At 40.3% G+C, this 24,489-nt stretch overlaps 1 protein-coding gene across 1 annotated transcript; it reads right to left on the bottom strand.

The window, feature by feature from the left end:
- Window positions 1-509: 509 nt before the first annotated feature.
- On the bottom strand, window positions 510-21,893 carry mfn1b (mitofusin 1b). Its single transcript, XM_085774466.1, has 18 exons — window positions 21,736-21,893; window positions 21,048-21,205; window positions 20,505-20,640; window positions 18,634-18,796; window positions 17,231-17,355; window positions 16,926-17,034; window positions 14,722-14,829; window positions 14,467-14,620; window positions 14,224-14,291; window positions 12,956-13,077; window positions 11,976-12,102; window positions 10,670-10,774; window positions 8,713-8,815; window positions 6,913-7,139; window positions 4,993-5,172; window positions 4,065-4,261; window positions 2,517-2,651; window positions 510-1,304 (listed from the first exon to the last, which is right to left on the bottom strand). Exons 2-18 carry the CDS (start codon window positions 21,193-21,195, stop codon window positions 1,235-1,237), a joined length of 2,277 nt encoding a protein of 758 aa, XP_085630592.1. The 5' UTR covers window positions 21,196-21,205; window positions 21,736-21,893; the 3' UTR covers window positions 510-1,234.
- Between the last annotated feature and the right edge of the window lie 2,596 nt (window positions 21,894-24,489).

The raw sequence follows: 24,489 nt of genomic DNA, 5'->3' as shown, positions 1-24,489 counted from the left end.
TATCAATTCTTGTAAATCTGAACTGATTAAAAATATATATATTTTAAAATCTGGCATTGTTCATGTTCCTGTGTGTGGTCCTCATTTGTAAAAAACAAAACAAAACAAAACCAAATGTTGCTCTAGAAGTAAAAAGCTCCACTGGTTTACCACTGGTGGTAAATTATCTCAGATGAACACCAAAAATTGGTTTTCAGATTGTGGCAGATTTAATACAGTCAGGCAAATCTGGAGGTATTTCAACACACATTCAACAAAAAAGAGGAAAACTTTACAAAGTGCAGAATCGTGTAATCGGCAAGTCTAATGGGGTATAAATAAAATAGGGTATTATAAAATATGAGGATTATCCAAAGTCTTTTATCTATACAGTTTGAGTTATTATTAGAAAATATAACATGAACCTACAGCATTTTAAAGACATGCCTCGAAAACAATTCCTCTCAGTGAATTTACTTTACTGTCCCTCTACTTCAGAAAACAAATCTGTTTCATTTCATTATTAAATATATTTATTTTCTGTTGCTACAATACAGTAGATCATGTGCCTGAACAGAGACAAATGTACAATTTTACAGACATCAACTTAATTTGCTCCACAAAAGTTAGTCAGAAAAGGCATATTCACAGTTAGAAGCACGTTAGTGTCAAAATATAGCACCCGACCGGTATGCAGCCGCTCACGCCGACCGAGCTTCTATCACCTCTTTGTGGAGCGTCTACACGCACTCATGAGTCCCAGGTTTTTCTGACAGGCAGTTTTGTTTTATAGTTCGTTCTGCTGTAAATCAAGCACCTGAAGCACCTTGCTGGCTGTGGAGAAGGAGGAGGAGGAGGGGAAAACTCTATCATGTCTTCACTCTGTCCAGTAAAAGTGAAACTAAAGATTGTTTTCATTATTCATGAATCTCTCTCTCTCTCTTTTTTTTTTTTTTTTTTGATAAATCAATCTACAAAAGACAAATCTACAAAAAAAAATAAAACAAAATACAAAACAAATATCCTTTAAAAGTTACCAGAAAACCGTTTTCAAATTGATTTGATGTGACAAAAAAAAAGAGAAAATAAATATAATCTCTGTTTGATTGAAACCGACTCATGTCTTCAGCACTATATTGCCCACACACAGAAACCGTGGTGCGGTGTGGACGATGGCGATGATGAGGCGCCAAAAGTGAGGAATGACTGGCTCTATGTGAAACGGTGGAGTGTGGAGCGATGAAGAGGAGAACCATCACTGCTGAGGCTGCAGGTACTGGTTTGTGAACGCCTCCAGCTGCTTCTCCAGGGCTGTGGCTTTATGTCTGTGCAGGAAACAAAGAAAGAGGTGTCAAATTTGGACCAACTTCATCCAAAGCGCTGGTCAGGGAAACATTTTGCTTCCTAATTTATTGTAATTTAATTCCAGATTTATTCTATGTTTCATGAAAACAAGAAGAGCTGCTCAATGATATCTTCAAAAAAAATTCAGGCACAACATCTTAAAGGGATAGTAGCATTTTTTTAAAAGTGGGGTTGTATGATCTACAAATAGCCCCTAAGTACTTTAATTGCAGTAGCAGACTCTCTACACTCCTCCCGTTAGCAACGCCAGCCCATAATAGCCCTGCCCAGAGATTTACAACATACAGTGTTGTGAATGGACCCAAAGAAACGGCCTATTTTCACGGCCTAAAAGAGGTTTTATGTGAAAAAAAAAATACACAGTTCCATTGTTCGTTATAATATAATTTTTTCCAGCCCCTCAAAGTGCAGGAAAGGGGCGGTGCGTGGCGCAGTGGGTAGAGTGGCCGCCCCATGTAGAGGCTACAGTCCTCGCCGCAGGCGTTCCTGGTTCGAATCCCGCGTCGGGCAGACCTTTCCTGCGTGTCATTCCCCCTCTCTCTGCCTTCCCATTTCCTGTCTATCTCTACTGTCATCACTATCAAATAAAGGCAAAAAGCCGAAAAATATACTTTAAAAAAAAAAAAGTGCAGGAAAAACACAGTTTTTATTTGGACCTAACCAACTGCTGATCGGCGGGCGCTAACCCTGGGCGGAGGGATACGTGAGTTGGTTAGGTCCAAATAAAAACTGTGTTTTTCCTGCACTTTGAAGGGCTGGAAAAAATCATATTATAGTGAACAATGGAACTGTGTATTTTTTTTCTCACATAAAACCTCTTTTAGGCCGTTTCTTCTTTCTTTGGGTCTGTTCACAACACTGTATGTTGTAAATCTCTGGGCAGGGCTATTATGGGCTGGCGTTGCTAACGGGAGGAGTGCAGAGAGTCTTCTACTGCAATTAAAGTACTTGGGGGCTATTTGTAGATCATACAACCCCACTTTAAAAAAAATGCTACTATCCCTTTAAGACAATTTGACAACTGTTCTTATAGGATCATTTTTTATCATCTAGTGTATTTATTTTTCTCTAGTCTTGATCTTTCCAGACAGACAGTCAACCACCCCCACCCCCCACCCCCCACTTCTCCACCCTTCAGTGTTGCCCTCAATAAGAAAAGGAGCTGGACAAACCGCAGGCTCTTGGAGCAGTTCTGGACGGTCTCCAGCTGATCTATCTTGGCTGTCAGTCGGCGGATTTCTGCCTCCAGGTCTTTCTGCGTCTGGTCCACCTGCTGACATAGCCGAGCAAAGGTCGTCGCCATCTCCCTGGCAACACAGAGGGCACAGCGTCGCACTGCTTATTTATTTAGCCCGGCTACAGAGGGGAAAGCTGGGTGGGGCCCCCCGGGAGGGTGGGGCACGGCTCTGCGTGTGTTTTGTGTGTAAATTAGGAACGTTATGGGGAGTCGGGTCTTTGGCAGTACCTTAAATACCACCGAGGGAAAATGAGGGTGCAGAGAAATGAGCGTTTGGTGCTGTTGCATGTTACGGGATTAACACAGTTTGAAAATGCCAGAAAATCAACTTCACATGAGCAACATTTATCATCTTACTTACTCTGCCCTACTAAGCCAGACCGCAGTAACTACACAAACAGTGACACTGAGAAAAATGGCTTTAAAGTTTTTTGATTTGCCTTCATAATGTGTTGTAGGTAGATTAGTGAAAATATACAGATTTGACAGGTTTTCATGAAGTAATATTCATGCAATTAAATATATGACCACATATTTTACATTTTACCCGTAAAAAGCAGATACTGCGCTCTGGTGCCAGGTTTCCTTACACAGATAGACAGGTAATGCTGAGGCAAAGTGCAGTAACTACAATGTTGTTATTTTCTTCCGGCTTTCATTACTTAATTACTAACTTTGGCCACCTCAAAAATGATTAACTGTAGTTTACTGCGGTTTGGCTCAGTTTCAAGAGTGATTTTTGTAGTTACTGCAATTTTTCATACCTCATATCCAGGGTGTAAAATTAACTTTTTACCTCATCAGCCATTGGCTAGTGACCTCCAAAAATTTACTGGCCAAACATATTTTTCACCAGCCAATTGAAAAAAATCATGCCTTGTTTGACTAAAAGTAATTACCTTACATTTTTTTTGTATAAAAATCCAACTTAAGTAACATTTAAAAAGCTACACATCCTGGCAGCTGAGAATATGACTGTCAGGTTTTGTCCCTCCTCTGTTAAATATAAAAGGAGGCTGTTGTGCCGGTGATCAGCTGTTGCTATGTGGCAGATTTAGACTTGTTCAACCGCTAAATTATACAGAAGACACAATATACTCTATAGAGTTTATACTAAATAAACTCTGTGGCAAAGGAATTGCAGTTCAAAATTTTCCATCGGCCACTGGCAGGTGTGTGTTTTTGTTTTACAGACCAAACTCGTTTTTTTACCCGCCATTGGCACTTGGCGGGTGTTAATTTTACACCCTGCTCATATCTCTAAAACTGAGCAAAATTGGCCGCTGAAAATTTTACACAAGATAAAACATTTATTGACAAGTTTAATTTCACAAAAAACTAAATTTGGATTTTTCACGTAGTTACTGCGGTCTGGCTTAGCAGGGCAGTACTGTCACTGTCACACTCTTTGTATAGAGTGCACAACACTTTTCACGCCCAGTTTGTTCCACTATTTAATAGCACAAATGGCATCAGGACTTACTGTTGGACCTGGTGGCTGCAGTTGCTGCTGGTGAAGCTGACGATGAGCTGCAGCTTGTCGGAGGCGTAGTCCACAAACTGTCGCTTCAGAGCTCGCTCCTTGGCTTTCGTGGTCCAGGTGAGTCTCTCGTACAGGTACAACAAGCCGTACATCGAGGCCGACAGGGCAATCAGCCTCCAGCCGACCGTTTTACACACCTTAAAAAAACAAACGCAGACAGATAGATGTTGGAACGGGAGGCTGGGTTACTTAGCGCCATCACCATGGGCGTTCCCTCAGTGCCAACATGTAAACAAGCTTCAAAAAAGTTATTATTATTAGAATAATAAACAAAGAGTGCTATTGTGAACCTACCAACCCACTATTTTTAAGATCTAATGCATTAAAATTTTCAGATATTGTGCTCCTAAAGACAATGGAAATCATTTTTCGAGTAAAGAACAACAGCCTTCCAGCTTGTATCCTTCAGTTATTTAAATTAAGAAAAGGAAACTATAATTTAAGAGGGTTATTGATTTTTGAAATGTGTAAAGTGAGAACTAATATAAAATACAAATGTGTTTCAGTCTTGGGAGTTAAAATGTGGAATAAGCTCAGTGATGAGTTGAAGACATGTAGTTCTTTGTTGAGTTTTAAGAAAGCCTTGAAATGTAAAATAATGAAAAATTATAAAATACAGTAATGATTACTTTCATCTTATTATTTTGGACTGCTGACATTCTAGGTAATTTAATTTCATAGAGTGTAAAGGAGAGGCAAATATAATTTTCTTTTTTTGTGTGTGTGTGTGTATGGTTGCAATTGTGTATAATATGTTTTGGCTAAACTGTTCACACAAAATGGTTGATTTTGATGTTGGTGTTGTATGACCGAAATAAACAAATTTCAATTCAATTCAAAAAAACCCCCAGGTATGGAAACAACATACCACTCCTCCAACGACGATAACGCTCATCGAAGTGCGAGAGGTGAGGGCAGCCACGTTGGTTGCCATGGCTACCATCAAGTCCTCCTGTGTCATGAGAGCCGTCTCGTGGTTGGGTTGAGCTGCGGCGGAGGGAGGTCCCGAGGAGGGCGTGCGGGCCAGAGGCAGCGCTGGTCGAGAGGCCTGAGAAATGACAAGATGAGTTGATTAAACTTCTGATATTCACTCACTGGATGTTTAAACAACATTATTAAAGGGATAGTTCAACATTTTGGTAAATTGGCCCATTGCCATAATCCCTATAGTTTTAGGAGTAGGTTCGGGATGAGGGAAACCGAAAAATCCCATGAGCCTCCGTAGTGTAGCTCTGAGCAGCTTGCGGGTCTGCTCCGCCGTTCTAAATAATAGCTTGCACTGACAATTAAAGGTAACGAACCTACTCCTAAAACTATAGGGATTATGGGCCGGTGCACATTCTCATTTGCCCAGGTCATAGTATTTCAAAGGAGGTTAAATCGAAAGCAACTGGACTTAGTTATTTGTCTAGGAAGACGTTTCACCTCTCATCCCAGAGGCTTCATCAGTTCATGTAGCATCTGACCAGGCTGGGACTGGTCCAACTATCTGGTGTGGAGACTCACTATTTAACCTCTTGTGTGGGCGTTCACAAGGGTGATGATGTCACTGGTTCCCTTTTGTGCTCCAAGTGCCAACGACAGTCGTTTAAATGACTGTCTTTGATGGAAAGTTGGTTTCGACTTCGTTAGTGCCCTATGTTGATATAACGACAGTCAGTACGTTTACATGCAGAGCTTAATCGAGCTATGCTCAAAATTCGATTTTGGCGTCAAGTCGGACTTCTGTCCTTGTCTCAATATACATGCAACTGAGAAAATCGAATAACTGACGGGGTCCGCCCCCTCATGCGGCGTCACCCGTTGTTTCAGCGGGTTAATACGCCTCCTGTCCTGTTGACTTTTCTGTCACCTCGTAAAAAACTGAATATAAACAACTTAGTAAGTTTAATAATAAATTCTCAACTGCAGTTCCTGACCAGACGCGCCAGTCTGGGCCGGATTCACGCTGAGAATATGATACGGGCTTCCTTTTTTCCCTCTCTCTCTCTAATAAAACAATCTGGCTGGTCGTGCTGTGTGAAATGCATTGAATCTGCGCTGACGTTTTTTTTTTCTTTACTTTGCCAGGTTCGGGAGGCTTCTCTGCTCCACTTGGTGCCGTCTCTACTGTTGTGGAGCATGCGCACATGCATTGTCCAGTTATACTCCGACTAAGGTGTATACATGACGGAGAAAATCGAATTCCAATCGCATTATCTGGGTGTGTTAATCGGAGTTCTCCAACTCCGATTTCAGTCGGACTAAGGTGTTTACATGCACTTCAGTTGTCCAGTTATAGTCGGATTAAGGCAATAATTCGTTTTTTTCAAGTGTCATGTAAACGTACTGAGTCGTTGGAGTCACTTGCCACTTGTGAACAGTAGTTGTTCTTTGAGGCTAGATTGTTGAATCTCCTGGGAAGGGATGAAAGGGCAGCATTGTAAATTGGAGATAGGTGGTGTCTGAGACCTCCTCCCCTGTTGAGGGATGGTTTCTCTACTTTTACATAGATCATCACCCTTGTGAACGCCCACACAAGAGGTTAAATAGTGAGTCTCTACACCAGATAGTTGGACCAGTCCCAGCCTGGTCAGATGCTACATGAACTGATGAAGCCTCTTGGATGAGAGGTGAAACGTCTTCCTAGACAAATAACTAAGTCCAGTTGCTTTCGATTTAACCTCCTTTGATATAGGGATTATGGCAATGGGCCAATTTGCCAAAAATGTTGAACTATCCCTTTAAGTGAGACTGGTCCTGCACATCACACATCACCAAATCTTCTAACTGTCTCTCCGGTTCCCACCTGGAGTTTCTGGTCCACCAGTCTGAGCGCCCGCTGTGCGTTGTCGGATCCCAGGAAGCGGTGGACCAACGACGTCCAGCCCAACGAAAACTGAAACTCGATGTTCTCCTGGAAGTCGCTGCAGATTGTGGTGCAGTTCAGGTCGTAACTCAGGTCGAACTTTCTGATGGGCACCAGCATGTTGACTTGGTTTTTAACCGAGGAGGGAAGCAAAGGGAGCATGCTCTCTGTGGAAGAGGAAACACGGAGAATGAGAGTTACATAGACACAGTTGGCAAGCAAGGAAACGTCACTTCCGGTTAGGGCCGTGGGGGAAAACAAACCGTGTCCCCCATACACACTCATGCAAAAACGCGGCATTTTAAACCTTTGTCAAAGGCTTTTTCACCATCCTGTCTTAGTTTTAATCACATGTATATGCTGACAGAGAGCTATATTTTTAGAAACTCATCACGATCTGGGTCGATTGTTGTCCGTACATTTAAAAATATTAGGTATTTCACAGTCAGTCATATTTGTCTTCCCCCACGGCTCTGACGCTCTCTTAGTCGCCGCCGGCCGGCTCTAGACACTCGTAGACACTGCCTGAGTTATTGTGTATTATTTTGCACCGCAAATAAATTCAAAAACCACAACCTGAACTTTTATATCGGAACTTCGCTCATCTTCTCCAAACGTGTAACGCTCTGACCGGAAGTGAAGGTTGCCGACCCTGCTGACTCGGTGTAGGCTATGGCTGTGAAAACTTTATATTTTAAGATGTACGGACAGCAATCGACCCAGATCGTGATGAGTTTTCTAATATATAGCTCTTTGTCAGCATATACATGTGATTAAAACTAAGACAGGACGGCGAACAAGCGTTTGACAAAGGTTTAAAATGCCGCCTTTTTGCATGAGTGTGTATGGGGAAAACGGTTTGTTTTCCCCCACGGCCCTAACCGGAAGTGACGTTTCCTTGCTTGCCGACTGTGTCTATAAGGAAGCAACAGCACTCACAGGACCACCAGAGGCTCAGCTTGTATTTGTATTTCATGCACAATGGAAAATATAAACATTTTAAGCATCTGTTTTTTTAACATTAGTACCTTTCACTTGTTTTAATTTTTTTCTGCACATAAAGATATTTTAGGACATTATTTTTCTGGGCACTAGGGGGCAGAAAACAACAACACAAGCTGACAAAAACAATATTATCATTGTGGTCTATGTAGCAAAAACAAAAGGCTAAATCAAATTTTAATATCCCTTCTCTCATCCCCCTCTCTCCTTAAGGGATTTAAAAAAAAAAAAAAAAACATCATCATACCACAATTATGTAACAGCACCTGAAGCCATTTCATCAGAGGGCACATTAACACCTTTTCAACATCACTGCCACTGAGCACAGCTTGCGTGCGTGCCTGACCACAGTGACGCATTTGTAACATAATGGGGCACGAGATGATGGCATTCAGTGAGGAGGGTAAATATAGCAGGGAGCTGGGTGTTACAGATCATAGCCTGAGTGTCCAAAAGGTTCAGACTAAGTTTAGCCACCAGAGTGACTGACTGAGAGGAGAAAAACAATGGTGGGCTGGTAAATCTGGACTGAGCTCACTTTCTATGCAAAGTATGATTTCCTTCTTATCTTATCTATTTCCATCTTCTCTTATGTCCTACAGGCCAGGATGGATACTAGCAGGAATTAATGAGCTGATTTGCTCTGGGATACAACTAAAATAGACAGCAGTACTACTACAAAATAACAGAGTAAATGGTCCACAGTCAGTGATTTTGCACATGTTACAGTTAGATTACCTATCATGTAACTCTGAGAGGTCTGAACAGAAGCGTTGACAGCGTCGGAGCAGCGGTACGCCAGGTTCTTGCCCATTCCCTCCTCCACGTGAGAAAGCAGCTCCTGCAAACACCATCCACAGCGGTTAACGAAGATGATTCACCTGTTGTCTGATAGCTGTCTTTACACTGCAGGCCTTGATGCCCAATTGACCCTTCGCGTAAGCCCCGCCCCCTTGGTTACTGTTGCTACGGCGGGCAAGCTTTCACTCCCAGCCATGCTCCTGGCAGTATTTGGTATCGATTTCAAAGGAAATATCAGCAAATTTCTGGATAAACTGTTCTGAGATAATAGAGAGAAGAAGTCACAAAGATCATTCAGAGTTTTCAGTGACGTGACTCGCGCAGGAGGATAAAACATCTGTTCAACGACACGACTGGACAATGTACAGAGCAGCAGTAAGGACCGGTAATTTTACCGTCTATCAACCCACGAAGACTTAGGTCATCTCACTGGTCATGAAACGTTGTCAAACTGCAAGTTTTTGGGCGATTGTGAACCACATACAGCTTTCGCTGCTGTTTTTTTTTCTCCCACCGCTGTATCAGTCAGTGAAAGCAGTCCCTGCCTGGAGGATCCCTCGCCTAAAAGCCCAGGTAAAAGCCCTAAAAGTACAGCTGTCATTTCGGAGGTGAACATATGGTTATCCCCATATTTACACTTGCTCAAGTCGAAAAAAAAGTCCGCTCGTATCTGAACATCTCTATATTGCTGCCGCCGCCGCCGCCGCCACCGCCGCCACCGCCATAGTAGCAGCAGCAACAACAACATCCTAATCTACAAACAAATGTTTTTCGTTTTTAGTCTCAAAATGTGTCCACAAAAGCAAACGTAATGACTTACTGCGGAAAGCTTGCCAGGCCTATAGTTACGGTTGCTAACGTAGGATTGGACAATAGCCGTTTGTGGGAGGAGTTGGCGAAGGGTCAATTTCGATTTGTTGCCTATATCCGATTTTTTTAACGGTCTATTTACCTGTTCTATCAGAAGTGACCCATATCTGATCATCTGCATTTACACCTGCTGTGCCTGCATAAAACAACCCGCTGGAAATAAACTAGTGATTTTTTCTTTTTTAATAGGCTAAAGGGGAGATTGTCACATCATGATTCCATAATATTTTTAAATGAAGGTGAGTCTGGTGTTCAGAGTTTATATCCAACACGTCACTTACAAAGTGAACGTTACAAAATAACGTAGTGGCTGCGTGGAGCTGACAGTGACGGTGACAGTTGTGCCACCGTTCGATCCTCCGTCGGTCACGTAGTGAGGACGGGAGAGCCTCTTGGACACATTTGTGTGCATTGTTTGTTTTTCCTCTCTTGATTTCTTATCGGCTCGGTTCAGTTTTTGCCGGTAGGAAAACCTGAAATCTGGTGTTTATCTCGCGAGCTCTCTTTTTTCACACTCCCTCGCTTGCCCTCGTATCGATCCGTATAGAAATTAATGTTACTGTAGTGGCTATATGAAAACAATAACTAGTGAGGGGGGAAAAAACAGACGCGCGGACACCACGGAAATGAAACACTGTAACTCCTGTGACAGTAATTACAGCTGGCCAAGGTAGTCCAGGTCAGCCCCACCTGTCAATCACGGGCTACAGAGGTTCAGCGAGACGCGTGAGCACGTGAATTTATATTATCATTGATGACGTATGACACGCATTGCTAGGAGAGATCCGATCTGTCTCTTTAGACTGGAGACGCATTGGCAGATATCCGATTTGTATCCGATTTATTTCCACATATAACGGGGGCCTGAATCTGATCTGACAAGATCCGATTCAATGCGCATTTGTCCCGTTTACACATTCATGTTACAGATCCGATCTGGGCCACTTGAATCGTGCAGTGTAAAGACAGCCATAGTCCAGTGCACCTTTTAAAATGATTGCTCAGTACAAGTTTCTTGACTTACCGACTTGTAGATCTTGAGGACATGAGGTGAGGGGTGAAAGTCAGATTGAAACTCGTCCACAATCACGTGGAGACGGCAGATCTCCTCCCCCATGGCACCGGACACCTGGATAAGTCACAGTCGGAGGCATTAGTTTCCTACAGAGCTTCAGGCCTATGGAGCTATTTCCCTGACATTAAAAGTTGGCATTGAAAACAGAATTTGGCATTGTAATAAAAAATGTTGGCATTGAAAATAAAATTTGGCATTGTAATAAAAGTTGTATTGACACTGAAACAAGTATCGGCATTGAAAAATGTTGGAACACAGGCATAAAAAATACAATATTTAATTTGGATTTTTAAAAAATATATTATCATGTAGTTTTCAATGTCAGTCTTCAGATTTCTTCTTTATGCGTCCCTAGCCCCTCCCCTCAGACCCTCCCCTCCACGGCAAAACCCTGACAGTAACTTGGCATTGAAAAAAAGAACAGTGAAACAGAAAAAAAAAAAATTGAAACTGAAAACCAGTGAGACTGGGGGGAAATACAGTGTAAAAAAACACACTGAAAAAGATGGACATAAAGAAGAAATCTGAAGACTGACATTGAAAACTACATGATAATAAATTTTTTCTAAATCCAAATTAAATATTGTATTTTTTATGCCTGTGTTCCAACATTTTTCAATGCCAATACTTGTTTCAGTGTCAATACAACTTTTATTACAATGCCACATTTTATTTTCAATGCCAAAAATTGTTATTACAATGCCAAATTCTGTTTTCAATGCCAACTTTTAATGTCAGGGAAATGGCTCCATACAGGCCCTCACCATAATCAATAACATTGACTATGAGAGTATGTCAGCTTTAATATTTTAAGTCAACAAATTGCTTCCCATACATTGATTTATTTGTGGTGGCCAGACACCTGTCATATATACACTCTGGAAAAAATTAAGAGATCATTCCCAAAATGATCAGTTTCTCTGGTTTTACTATTCATAGGTATGTCTTTGAGTAAAATTAAATTCTATCAACTACCGACAACATTTCTCCCAAAATTGAAATAAAAATATTGTCATTTAGAGCTTTTATTGGCTGAAAATGACTAAACTAGTCTAAATTAGTCTAATAACAAAAAATATCATGTCTTTTCAGACCTTGAATAATAATAATGCAAAGAAAACATGTTGTACACACAAACATACAGAAGTACTGTTGGTGAACTCACATTTTGACGTCAACAGGTGCTAGTAAATATTATCTGTAACACCGATCAGAGATGAGCACAAAGCTTGGACTTGGTCGTCATGTACGTTACCTTCGACTCCACCTCTTCGCTTATGCTTTTGATCTTTTTCTTGATCTCTTCGATCAGCAGGTTGAGCTGATTCTTGACAAACTCCAGCCGGTCCATCTGATACTCTCTGTCCTCCAGCGCTGCCACTCTGGAGACCCCACCCCACCGACAGGACATAATGTCACACATGCAAACCAGCAGCTGAATGAATGACTTACCAAAACAGGAACTGGTCAATATAAACATGTAGAACAGTGGAAAGAGAGTGAGAATCACGCACAGTGTAGTATCTTAATTTAACCTTACATCGTCTTAATGGCCCAAACCATCATATTCATTTTCTCAGCAGCTTCATAGTTTACCTTAGGGATGTCACGATAACAGATTTTTTTTAGTACGATTATTGTCAGAGAAATAATCACGGTATTACGATTATCACAATTATTATGCATTAATTGATTTCACAACACTATTACTGCAATGTGTAAAATCAAATATAGTTCAAATATACATTACTAATTATAAAATATTTTATCTATTAAAATATGACCAATTATTAATCCGCCAGGGGAAGCGTTTGAAATATTCAACTTGTCATCGATACCAAATGTTTAAGTTAATTTTAATCTTCTTTTTTTTAAATTACAAATGACACTCTAGCATTTAAACTCCTACCAATTCAATGCTACGTTAGGTAAATGGACCAGTATCTGTGCATTTACCTTTACTTTGGCGCAACATCTGCTGACACGGTTCATACATAATCTTTTTTTGGGGAGTGACGGTATTTAGGAATCTTTGCGATCAATTAATTGTGGCGTTTACTGTAATACCGCGATTAATTGTGAAAACAAGTAATTGTGACATCCCTAGTTTACCTCAATAAGCCCTTCAAGGCATCGACGAAGTAAGACAATATCAGTAACATCAGATTTCAATGGTACAAGAAACTCAACTACAAAAGTAGGAAGAGACAGAAACGTACGGAGCAACATACTCACCTCTTCTCTGCCGCCTCGATGTTGATGGCGTCCATGATGCTCTTGACTTTTTCTGTGATCTGCTTGGCCCTGATAGTGTGCTGCTCAAACTTTGTTTTCACTGCTGACTGCGAGATACACTCCTGCGAGGCCATAACACACAAGTTACTGTGACGGTTATCGGGGGGCTGCTGCTGCTGCTGGATAGGGGTGCACGGAAACCGCGACCCCCCCCAACCAGGGACGAAATAAAAACAAGAGGACAAGATGTACACCTGCTACTTTGAACTCAGGAGAAGAAAAGAAATGGAAACTCAGATGTGAAAATGACAGCAGCAGTGTGTGCATCTTCCGTCCCACAGCCCCCGTTTTATAAAGTCACAGTAATGTGTGGGTGAGGCCAGGTACAATGAAATCATAAAAAAACATATGAAATAAGTACAAACAACAACATAGGAAAGAAAATAAAACAATCTGTCACATTTAAAAGTGGAAATATCCTATTGATTTGGCTTAAATTGTATTAACCATGTTCAAGGTGTGTTAAAAGGGTTAATGTTAATGTTAAATACCAAACTAACAACTTGTGTGTTATCATTTCTCAACTCCTTGTGATCTACATTATCAGTCATCTGGCAATGTGATGTTGTTATTGATAGGTTTAGGTGTTATATCAAGGGCTAATTCAATTCCTCCTATTCAAAATCAAAACATATGAACAGGATACAACGAAACACAGAAACAGAAAAATGAAGCGAAACAATCAACATTGTTCACACGACAAAAAAAATCAAAGTGGAACAAAACCAAACGGATGTCCTCGCCCAAGTGAATCTAGACTTCAGCAATGAAGACGCAGGTTGATGGAAAAGGCACAGTGGTTGGTCTAGATGGCTTTGAGGGCGCTGGCCCGTAATTATGTGGTTGTTTTGTGGTGAAAACTAAACAGTAAGTATATGTGATCAGGTTATGTCTGGTCACCATTTGAAGAGTGACTCTGGTTGCTGCTCATCTTTTATTCTTCTGAGCAGATGCTCTGACAAACTCACAGTACCGACTTCATCAGGCACCTGATCATGTCAGAAACCATTTTTGACTTTACACCAAACACACCTCAGTCTGTACCTGTTGAGATGTTGATCTGGTAGCAAACACACAGTATTAGTGTGAACTCAAACATATAGTAAATGATTGCTCAATCCTTTTGGTATTGAGAAAGGAGAGAGATTTTGCTTCATTATTGGAAGACATGGAGAGGACACGCACGCATGCGCACACACAACACACACCTCAAACCTCCTCTCAAAGCTCTGAAACTCCTTCAGTCTCTCCTGAAAGCCCTCAGCCAGAGCTCCACCTATTGGATAAAATGAACACATTATATATAAAATGAAAAGTACTCAAGCAGCAATAACTGTACGACCCTTATCCTACTTTATTCTTATAATTCTCTCCATTTTAAATCAGTGTAGTCCTTTGTGTTGTTGTTTTATACAGATTGTGCGTCATCTTTCTGTTGTGTTTTTCCTCACCTGTTTCGGGCATGCCCTGTGCGCGCTGCATGCGGGAGTTGAGGACCTCTTTGGCAGAGACAAAGAATATGCGGTTGGGCGCCTGATCCCGGTCCACAACCTTCAACTCATCTACCAGAAAGTTGACGCAGCGGTCCGTGTGCTGCTTCCTCACCTGCAGAGAGAGGCCGCCACACCGTCACCTACAGTATTTTGAAACAACAACACAAACCGCTTTTCTTTCAGACTCGAGACGGATACAGAAGGTCGACTCACGTCGTCCATGTACTCTGGTTCGTTTGCCGAGGCGTCCCAGCGGTTGTTGAGGATGAAGATGTTCGGCTTTGACAGACGCTCATTCACCTTGTGAAAAAAGTGCTTTTCCTAGAAGGTGGGCGAGTTAAGAGAGAGGGATACAAGATGTTAATCATGTTAATGTATGGAGGGGGAAAAAAATAATTTAACGATTAAATTTTCAATTTCTGTCTTTAAAGGATAATTGCGGGCAAATTCAACTCGGGGCTGTATTTTCCTAACATTTTAGGTCTAAAAGAAGGAATCTGAAGGTTTTCAGTTTAATCGTTCCTGTTTTGCGGTAGTTGTGTCCAATGTTCCCTCTAATTTTCAAAACTCCTGAGCAGAAATTCAACTCCCCTGATGACCTGCTTGAGCGACTGTGAGCAACAGCTTAAGCGAACACATAGTACGTCCACATGCTGGTGCTATGGCCTCTCTCCAACTCCAAATATCAATACTATTGGCTATTACTATAATGATTAATAACAGATTATTTTGACAACATTACCTAGGCTACTCCAGTTACAGTGAATGATAACAAAATACAAAGTTGTTTTGGCAAAATAGAGTTTGCATTTATTGCCATATGAACAATATGAAAAAAATAACTAACATCAAGTTGGTGTCATCAACTCTTGGCACTGAAGCATTCTTGATATGAACAGTAATAATAATTCTCAAGCAAAAACTGCATCGCCACGGCAGCGATGAATGGGAGTGGATGCAAGTTCCGCTGTTTACATCCCTCAAAGCCGCAATTTTTTTCCACAGACAGCGTCAGATGGCTATTCAAACATGCACCGAGAGGTTTGTTTACTTCAAGCAAGCCGACATGTTTGTAAAACTAGATCTAATTCAATGTCTCGCGGAGTCTCGTGCAAGACCCAAGTTGACGCTCGGTGTGTTTACGTGCAGTCGAAACCTCCCGTTTGTGTCATAAACACAGGAATATCAACTCTCGACTTGCTTGAAGTAAACAAACTTCTCGGCGTATGTTTGAGTCGCCATCTGACGCTGTCTGTGGAAAAAAAAATGCGGCTTTGAGGGCTGCAAACAGCCTAAGCAGCCTAAGAACTTCAATCCGCTACATTCATCGCTGCCGTGGCGATGCGGGGACAGACACAACTACCGCAAAACAGGAGCAATTAAACTGAAAACCTTCAGATTCCTTCTATTAGACCTAAAATGTTAGGAAAATACAGCCCCAAGTTGAATTTTCTCGGAATTACCCTTTAACATGTGCATTTTTTTTCCCATTTGGTGAAAATTAATGTTCTTATTCAAATTCAGTGCCCAACTTAGATGTATGTACTGTACATGTGGTATCTGGTTGTAGCCACATCCAGAGATTCATTTCAGTCATGTTTGTGGTTTCAGACCAGATTCTGACTCCCACTGACAGTACACAATACATTTTTTCCACTCTTACATTCTTATTTGCATAATGCCTTGGTTTATTTCCATTGAATAGCCCTGGGTAGAGCCCTAGTGTGTGTTTTCGTTCTCTTTAAGAGCTGCTGCTGGGTTAAGGAGCTCTGTGATTGACTGTGTGCACCCGTCACGGCTTCACATTGCTTGAATGGCTGAGCAGACAGAAACAAGAGCGGGGCCTGTGTGTACTGCTGGATATAAACACAGGCAGCCACATTCTCTGCTCTATAATCAGCTCAGCACAGAAAACATCCACACTGGTCACTTAGTATATATGTGACTGACATGATGGAAAACTTACTTTCCTAGTAATTGTGGTGTGTTGTTGTTAGTTATGAAAATTTAAGTTGTCCAATTACTTATCACAACACAGTTAAAGGAGTAGTTAATAAATGTGAGGTATGGATCAAACCATTCACACACTTATTTGACCACCACACAATGGGAAATACATGTGAAATCACTTTATCTTCCAAATATATATAAATCACAAATAAAAACAAAAGATCAATAGGTTACTGGTAAGACAAAATGGAAGATAAATACAACTCAAATAGACTGAAACTTTTGTGGTAAGGACACCAACCTCAAACAAACCACAAAAAACTACATATTTAACTGCAACTGTAACCGTCAGCATTATTGTTCAATCCCTGTTGCAGAGAGACAAGAATGAACTAATCTAATCTAAATACCAGTATATAATGTGAATTTCACACAAAATTGGCGGAACATGAGCTTCGAGACATTACCGTGTTCATCAGCGTGGATTCAGAGTTGGCCACCAGCACGAAGACGTCAGCATCCAGACAAAACTTGTCAATCCAGCTGTCCAGTTGCGACGTGACATCTGTCCCTGGGCTAATGAGGGGAAGACAAAAGTCAAATGTTAAGATGCACATGCCCGATCTGGACTGAATTTCTGTACACACACACACACACACACACACACAGTACTTGACTTTTGTTTTTAACCAAATTTTTTAAAGACCTGGAAAGTGTAAGATTTACATTTTGGATGTTGTATATCCAGATCCTGATTAACATATCCTGTTACCTGTCTACAAGCACCAGGTCGTCTCGAAGCAGAGCACACTTGGTCTTCGGCCAGAAGACACGTACAAGACAGCCGGCATCCAGACTCTCATCCATGTGGAGGGCGTGTGCCAGCTGGTTTACAGTCTGCAGAGAGGTTGTAAACAGACTAAGGTCAGTTTTTTTTTTAACCTTTTTACCTAAAAGCTTTTTGCAACTATTAAAGCAGAAGTAAGCGATATTTTTGTGTTAATATAAGTCTTAAATAGGGCGGGGGCTGCTAACTCCATCGGCTGACAAGACGTTATAGTGCGTTCAAGGCAGCCCGTAACTCGTGTTTTTCTGACCTGTGAAGTCGTACCAGTTCGATCTGGTACGAGTTCACGGGTCGGAAGTTACGAATGGCCGTTATAGTGACTTTCACAGGTAAAACAGGTCGGAAAAACACGAGTGGGTTGCCTGGAACGCTACAAAGTCGTAAGTCGTGACTTGAAGCTGTAACTTACGGTTTCAAAAGCCTGCCTGGAACGCAGCATTACCCAAAACGACAGGATCGCTTACTTCTGCTTTAATGTAGCATTACTCTTGAGATATTGAATTTCATTTGTAATCAACATTACTTTTATATTATTTTTCAATTAGGCAAATGTTTTGTCAAAAAACCTTTTCTTTTAATTTTCCCATTTTGTTTTTATGACACCTTCAAAATGTATAAGACATGCACAAGTTCATATCACTAGAAACCCCATGTGTAGACTCACTGATGTGATGCAATATTGAGAAAGCACAAGAGCACAATTGCAAACCACAGACAAAGAAACTGATTCTGCTCTGTTAACCTCATTCAGGTCAGAGCTTTAAAGTGAAGAGAGAAAGTCTCCCACATCAGGTTTTCATTTCAGACACCTGACACCGTGGAAAACATCCTGCATACCTGTCACAGTTCATAGCTGTCTGCCCCATTTAACACATGTTTACTGTATTCTTTCTCAAACATAAATCTATATACAACATCCAAATCCTAAACCTTTTAATGCAATCTGTCGAGGAATCAAAACAACACACACTTGTCTCTGTTATCTGGGTGAGGAAGAAACCTAATCACTTTGTATCCTCAGCCACGTGACCCATTTAAAGACAACAATAGAAAAAAGAGAAACTTGACAACAATGCCTCTGCCATTTTAACTGTAGTCTCTGTCAAAACTTAGGAGGAACACTGGATGTGTGGCAGCACATACAGTATCAGTGTAATTGGGTGAAAACTGATTAAAGCCAACAGATGGTCTGATTAGTGGACATGGCATGTTAAACCTTGTCCCTAACCACACTAACAGGAGTGTAACAAGTGTAAACAGTGTATGTGAAAAAAAGGCAGAAATGAAAATTAAGCAAACTTCCCATGCAAAACAATGTAAGAACTGACCTTGATGCTCTTTTCCTCATCTGAGCCCTCCGTCTTGAGGTAAGCCTTGTCACCATCTGTGCCCTCCACACTCAGGAAGCAGTTTGTTGTGTGGCCGATACCACTGGGCAGCACGCGGTCCCTCAGCATCGCATTGACTACTGTGCTTTTACCATTACTGGTCCTAAAAACATGAAAAAAACAGTCATTGAGTACTAGGGATGTCACGATTATAGATTTTCTTGGTGCGATTATTGTCAGAGAAATAATCACGGTATTACGATTATCACGATTATTATGCATCAATAAATTTCACAACACTATGAATGTGTAAAATCAAATATAATTACATTACTAATCTCTTAATATAAGACCAGTTATTAATCCCCCAGGGGAAGTGTTTGAAATATTTAAGTCATTAATTGTCATCTATACCAAATGTTTAAGTTTATTTTATTCATTTCTTTACAATTCAAATGACACGCTAACATTTAACTTCCTACCAATTCAGTGTTACTTTAGATAAATGGACCAGCATCTGTGCATTTACCTTAACTTTGGCACCACATCTGCCGATATGTTTCCAACATAACCTTTTTCGGAAAGTGACGGTATTTAGGAATCTTTACGATCAATTAATTGTGGCGTTTAATACCACGATTAATTGTGAAAACAAGTAATCGTGACATCCCTATTGAGTACACATGGAGATAACATACCAATTTATTTTCAACAACGTATGAACAAATTAACTGGCCTTAGGTAGGTAACAGTCAAAGAAACACAACAGAGCAGCTACAGACGGAGGAAAGTACCGGTAAAATCTTCTCACTGCATTTTACTTCCTACACTGACTCTTTGACTCATTGCTGTATTTATCACGATGATGACCTCTCAGGTTCTTTCTCAGACGCGCCCTCTCACTGTCAAAGTAAAAGTGAAAGCAATGCATAGCTGCCACATGAATCACATTTGGAGGGACTAGACTGACTAACACATGCATAATATCTACGTATAAAGGCAGCTCTTTTAAAAAAAAAAAAAGACTTTGACCTCGGGAATCACAATGTAAAAGCAGAAAAGACAATATTTTGTGTGTATACTCAGGGTTCCTACGCAAGTATGGAAAGTATGGACTTTGATTTGATACATTTCCAGGTCTTGAAAAGTATGGAAAATGGAAACTATTGTATGGAAATATATTTATCTTAATACTTATTCAGTCTTATTCACATTTTGTATGCGCTATTGTACAGTAGGCTACCTAGCTACAATCTCCTGGAAATTATTTGGTCACATAATGGCATACTAATTCAGAATAATGAAAACAAATGATTAATTGCATGATTTATTAACATGAAACACATCTATTGGCTCAAATGTCACAAATTATTTGAATTTTTTTTCTGAGACACTGCAAAAACTCAAAATCTTTCCAAGAATATTTGCCTTATTTCTTGTCAAAATGTCTCATTTCTAGTCAAAACGAATCTCCTTCCACTTAAAATAAGACTCATCACCTAAAAATTAACTTGTTTCTAGATCATTTTCACTTGTTTCAAACAAATTTTCACTTGAGATAAGTAGAAAAATCTGCCAGTGAAAGCAAGTTTTTTGTGCTCGTAATAAGAAAGAAAAAACTTGCTCCACTGTCAGATTTTTCTACTTATTTCAAGTGAAAATCTGCTTGAAAGAAGTAAAACAAGCTACTATTTATGTGATGAGTCTTATTTTAAGTATAATGAGATTTGCTTTGACTAGAAATAAGACAAATATTCTTGGTAAGGTTTTGAGTTTTTTGCAGTGGAAGTCCGGAAATGAGGGTCTGGAAAAAGTATGGAATTTGGAAATTTAAAATGTGTAGGAACCCTGTATACTGTAGATGTATTTACCTGCCAAAGAAGGCCACTTTCATGTGTCTGCGGGCGAGCACCTCCTTGATGATGGCCAGTTTGTCAGCATACGACTGAATCTCCAGCTTTTGATCCAGACTGGCGATGCTCTCCAGCGCTTTATTCCCACAGGTTTCTGTTGACCCAACAACAGTCAAAACACATCAGAGAAACACAACACCTCCTTCCACCATCCACACAGCTGACATTACTACAATTTTAAAAAATGTTTTAAATTGAGTGAACGAAAAATGTTAATTTAAGAAGGGTAGGCAAAATAAGCTGATGCTTCAGCCTACACCTTTTCGGTCAAAGTAAATTGATTTGCTTGTTGTGTTTTTTGTTCTGATTTATTTTGTTTTGTATTTATACCTTTATATTTGTCTACTGTATTTGTTTTTATGAGACCGAGATAAACATATTAAACTAAACTAAACTAAACAAGGACTACTGCTTCTGTCAAGTGTTATGTCATCATTTTCTGATAAATCAAACATTTACCTACTGATTTGACCAGACAGACAATCAAACACTCACTCTCACCTTCTACAAAGTCTGAAGTCTCCTTCACGTAGTTTAGTAGCTGATCAAACACATCACTTATCTTCTTCTTGGCCACAACAAAATGCTTCAGAGGGGAGAACTCCCCCCGAGCTGAGTCTGTCCGTCTGAGTGGAGGGGCTGCAGCCATGGTGCTCGATCTGAGGACAGAGAGGGGGTCAAAAAGGGCAAAGACATGTTATGTCAGTGCACATCAGCAATATAGTTTACATTGCAATGCAGATATAGTATGGTATTGTATCAATATAAATAATATCGTATGCATTAAGCTGGGTGACTTGTATTTTAGGATATACTAAACTGCAGTTGCACAACTTGTTAAAGCAACTTTTCAAAAATACAGATGAGCTGTATGTGTTGAGTTTAGTGCATTAGCTTCGTTATGTAACGGTAAATAAAGACGCAACACACGAGAATAACACACAATATCTGACTGTAATGCATAGGAAAAGATGCATATGTTTGTATTTTATCAACTTCTCGTGATAATACAAAATGTTCCCGAGGTTAATCGAGCGGACGCGTGGTGTTGGTTGGTTGCCGAAGAGAAGAGGCTAACGCAGCGCAGCTAACTAATGTTATGTGAAGCAATAGCGGCTCAGCGGTGAGTTAGCAGCATTAGCATTAGCAGCGTGTGTAAATAAATAACTTAGCGGTGTTATTTCCTCACCACAGGTCTTGACACAGCCAGTGTCCTCTTCTCATAACACAAACACACGCCGAGCAAACGCTGAATCCCCTTCTCTGTTGATAGATTACTTGCTGACTGTCAGCTTGGCTAACCTTTCTGTTTGTATCCTTTAATGGCACCAAAGTGTCAAGCTGCTGCAGACGGAAGGACGAGCACTTCCGGTCCGAATTTCAAAATAAAAGCCGTTTTGAATGTGAGTATGATAAGATTTGAATTTGGTTCATGCTGACTTGCATATATTTTAAATATCCGTGGTCGTTATCTTTTTTTTTTTTTTTTTTTTTTTCAACTGATTCACCTCTGTGTGTGATTTGGATTTTAGAAGTATAGGGCCGGCCCTAGGATTTTGGTGGCCCCCTAAACAAGATTTTTGTTTGTGGCCCTGCACTCTAAGCGCAAACACCAAATCACTGGTTAAAGCTGAATACAGACATGTTTATGCCCTCTAAGGCTTGAGGCCATTTTCTCGACTTTTACATATTTTCTTAAATTTATCTTTTTAAGAAAAACTTGCAGATGTAACAATACTCAAGTGTTTTATGTCTAAATATTAGAACCTCCGCTGTAAGCACACTGAGGCCAATTTGTCCTAGAACACTGTATAAAGAAATAATTTAGGCCAAATGCTGGAAATTTGAGGTCTGCTTTTAAAAAAAAATTCAAATCCCTTGTGAAAACACACCTTCAGTCATGAGAATGAACTGTTTTGGTGCTTGAAATAGGATATGAATACAGTAATAGATAAGTGTAGAAAACAAGTCTAAAATGAAATTTTGTAAGATTGCTTTTTGAGCACAAATGTTGTCATTCTGCCGTTCTATTTTCACCAAATGTCTCAAATGTGAGATAAAAGAAGCTGAATATTGACTTCAAATTACATATAAAGCTCATAGCGTGCACATGCAGACCTCAGGATGTTTAAATGACTTGAATGAACCCCGGTACCTTTCTGATCATGTGGCCCCCCACCTAACGGCTGTGGCCCTAAACAACCGCATAGAGTGTTTATGCCAGCGGCCGGCCCTGATCAAACTCTAAAATAATAATGCACACTGTTGTTTTGTATTTTTAAGGTCGATATTCAATTAGCCTACAAGCTGTTTAGTTTGACTAATTTAGAGTTTTTCTATTACACTCAACTGATTTCAACAGCTTAGTAAGAAAAACAAATTGAATACCCAGCATTTGTGTTCAGAAATTACTCTGTACCTATCATACAACAAATCACAGGGTTAAAATTGAACCCGAGACAGAAATATGTTATGACTATTCCAATGGACACAGGGTCCGAAGGGGTTGCAACAAATGTTAACTTCAACCAGAACTCCAATGGTTGATTTAGGCCAGTCATGAAGTGTTATTTTCATCTTTTGATGCTGTATTGATTCCACACTGGGCACTTTTTATTATTATTATTATTATTATTATTATTATTAGGCTACAGTGATTTTTTTTTAATCAAATAGTTTGGGTGGAAAAGTAAAAGTAAAAGATTAAAAAAGATGATTAGGCCTACTACTCAAAATTAAGCAGCATTGTCTTCACACAGAAAATGTAGAAGGTAGAATAAAGCTCTTTTTAACTTTACTGCCTGGTTGATGTCACAAGTGAAATCAGACATTTTAGAGGCTTACTCAATTACCACACACATTAAACCAGTTTAATTGGCTTTCTGACGCCTCCATTTCTTTTAGATTTTATTTTGAAACACACTTCCTGCTCCGTCCAGACTAACTGTAGTTACTGACAAAATAACAGCATTTCACTGTGACAGGGGGGCGGGGACAAGACAAGTGACGAACAGGTTAGCGGGCAGCAGCCAATCAACGAGCAAAGAATGCATCCAACCCCTGATATCTCCTTTATTGCTGCAGGAGAAGCATTAAAAGCAACTTCAGAAATGAAATGTGGTGGGCTACATCCAGCTATGTTAACCCTTGGCCAGATATCACACTGTGCAAATGCCTTTTGTTGCCATCCAAGAGACTTTCTATTGTTAGTTTAATCATCACCAGGGTCATGCTCAACTTCAGAGATATTTTTAGACTGTCTTTAACATACAACATATTTGAAATCAACCACTAGATTAAATTTTTCAGAGATGCTCAGGTAAGTGCACCACGAGGGCTTTTCAAAAGGCTTCTGTTTTTGTTTCTTGAAATAAACCTGTGGGGATTTTAAGGTCAGCTTTGATTAGGCCTAACTGTCTTGTTGTATAAACCTGCATCTTTTTACTTTCACTTTCTTTACCGGTTGCAGGACGTTTGCATTCATAATTTAGTTATATTGAGTGGTATACACTATTCCCTCCTCTTCCCACTTGCTGCTAATACATAGTGAGTCTCAAACTCACTCCGGAAACGAGGGAAGACAGGTGGAGAATGATATCTGTGTGTTGAGGTGTTGCACAACCTGTACTCTGACTGTACTGTGCAAGATATCTTTCATCAAAGTTGACTGGAGAGATTTATTTTACTCTCTGTAGAAACCTCTGTATTACGAGGGCTATATGGGATATAATATGGGGGTATACAGTATGAACATGCACATGACGTGCTGCACTAATGTTACCTCTCTATACACAGAGATCAGACAGCATGTAAATGAAACAATTGCTTGTATGTGTAGCCTTTGCAAGCCCACAATGACGGCTATTCAGAGGAGCAGCATGTGAATGGGACACTGCCAGAGAGGAAACGCCTCTCTGTGTGTATATGTGTGTGTGACCTCAGC

This window comes from Trachurus japonicus, chromosome 4 (genome assembly GCF_045865225.1).
Source record: "Trachurus japonicus isolate A0001 chromosome 4, Traja_1.0".
In the NCBI taxonomy this organism is placed as follows: domain Eukaryota; kingdom Metazoa; phylum Chordata; class Actinopteri; order Carangiformes; family Carangidae; genus Trachurus; species Trachurus japonicus.
Note: the sequence above shows the minus strand (reverse complement) of the source record. Positions and strands in the feature narration are given on the sequence as shown.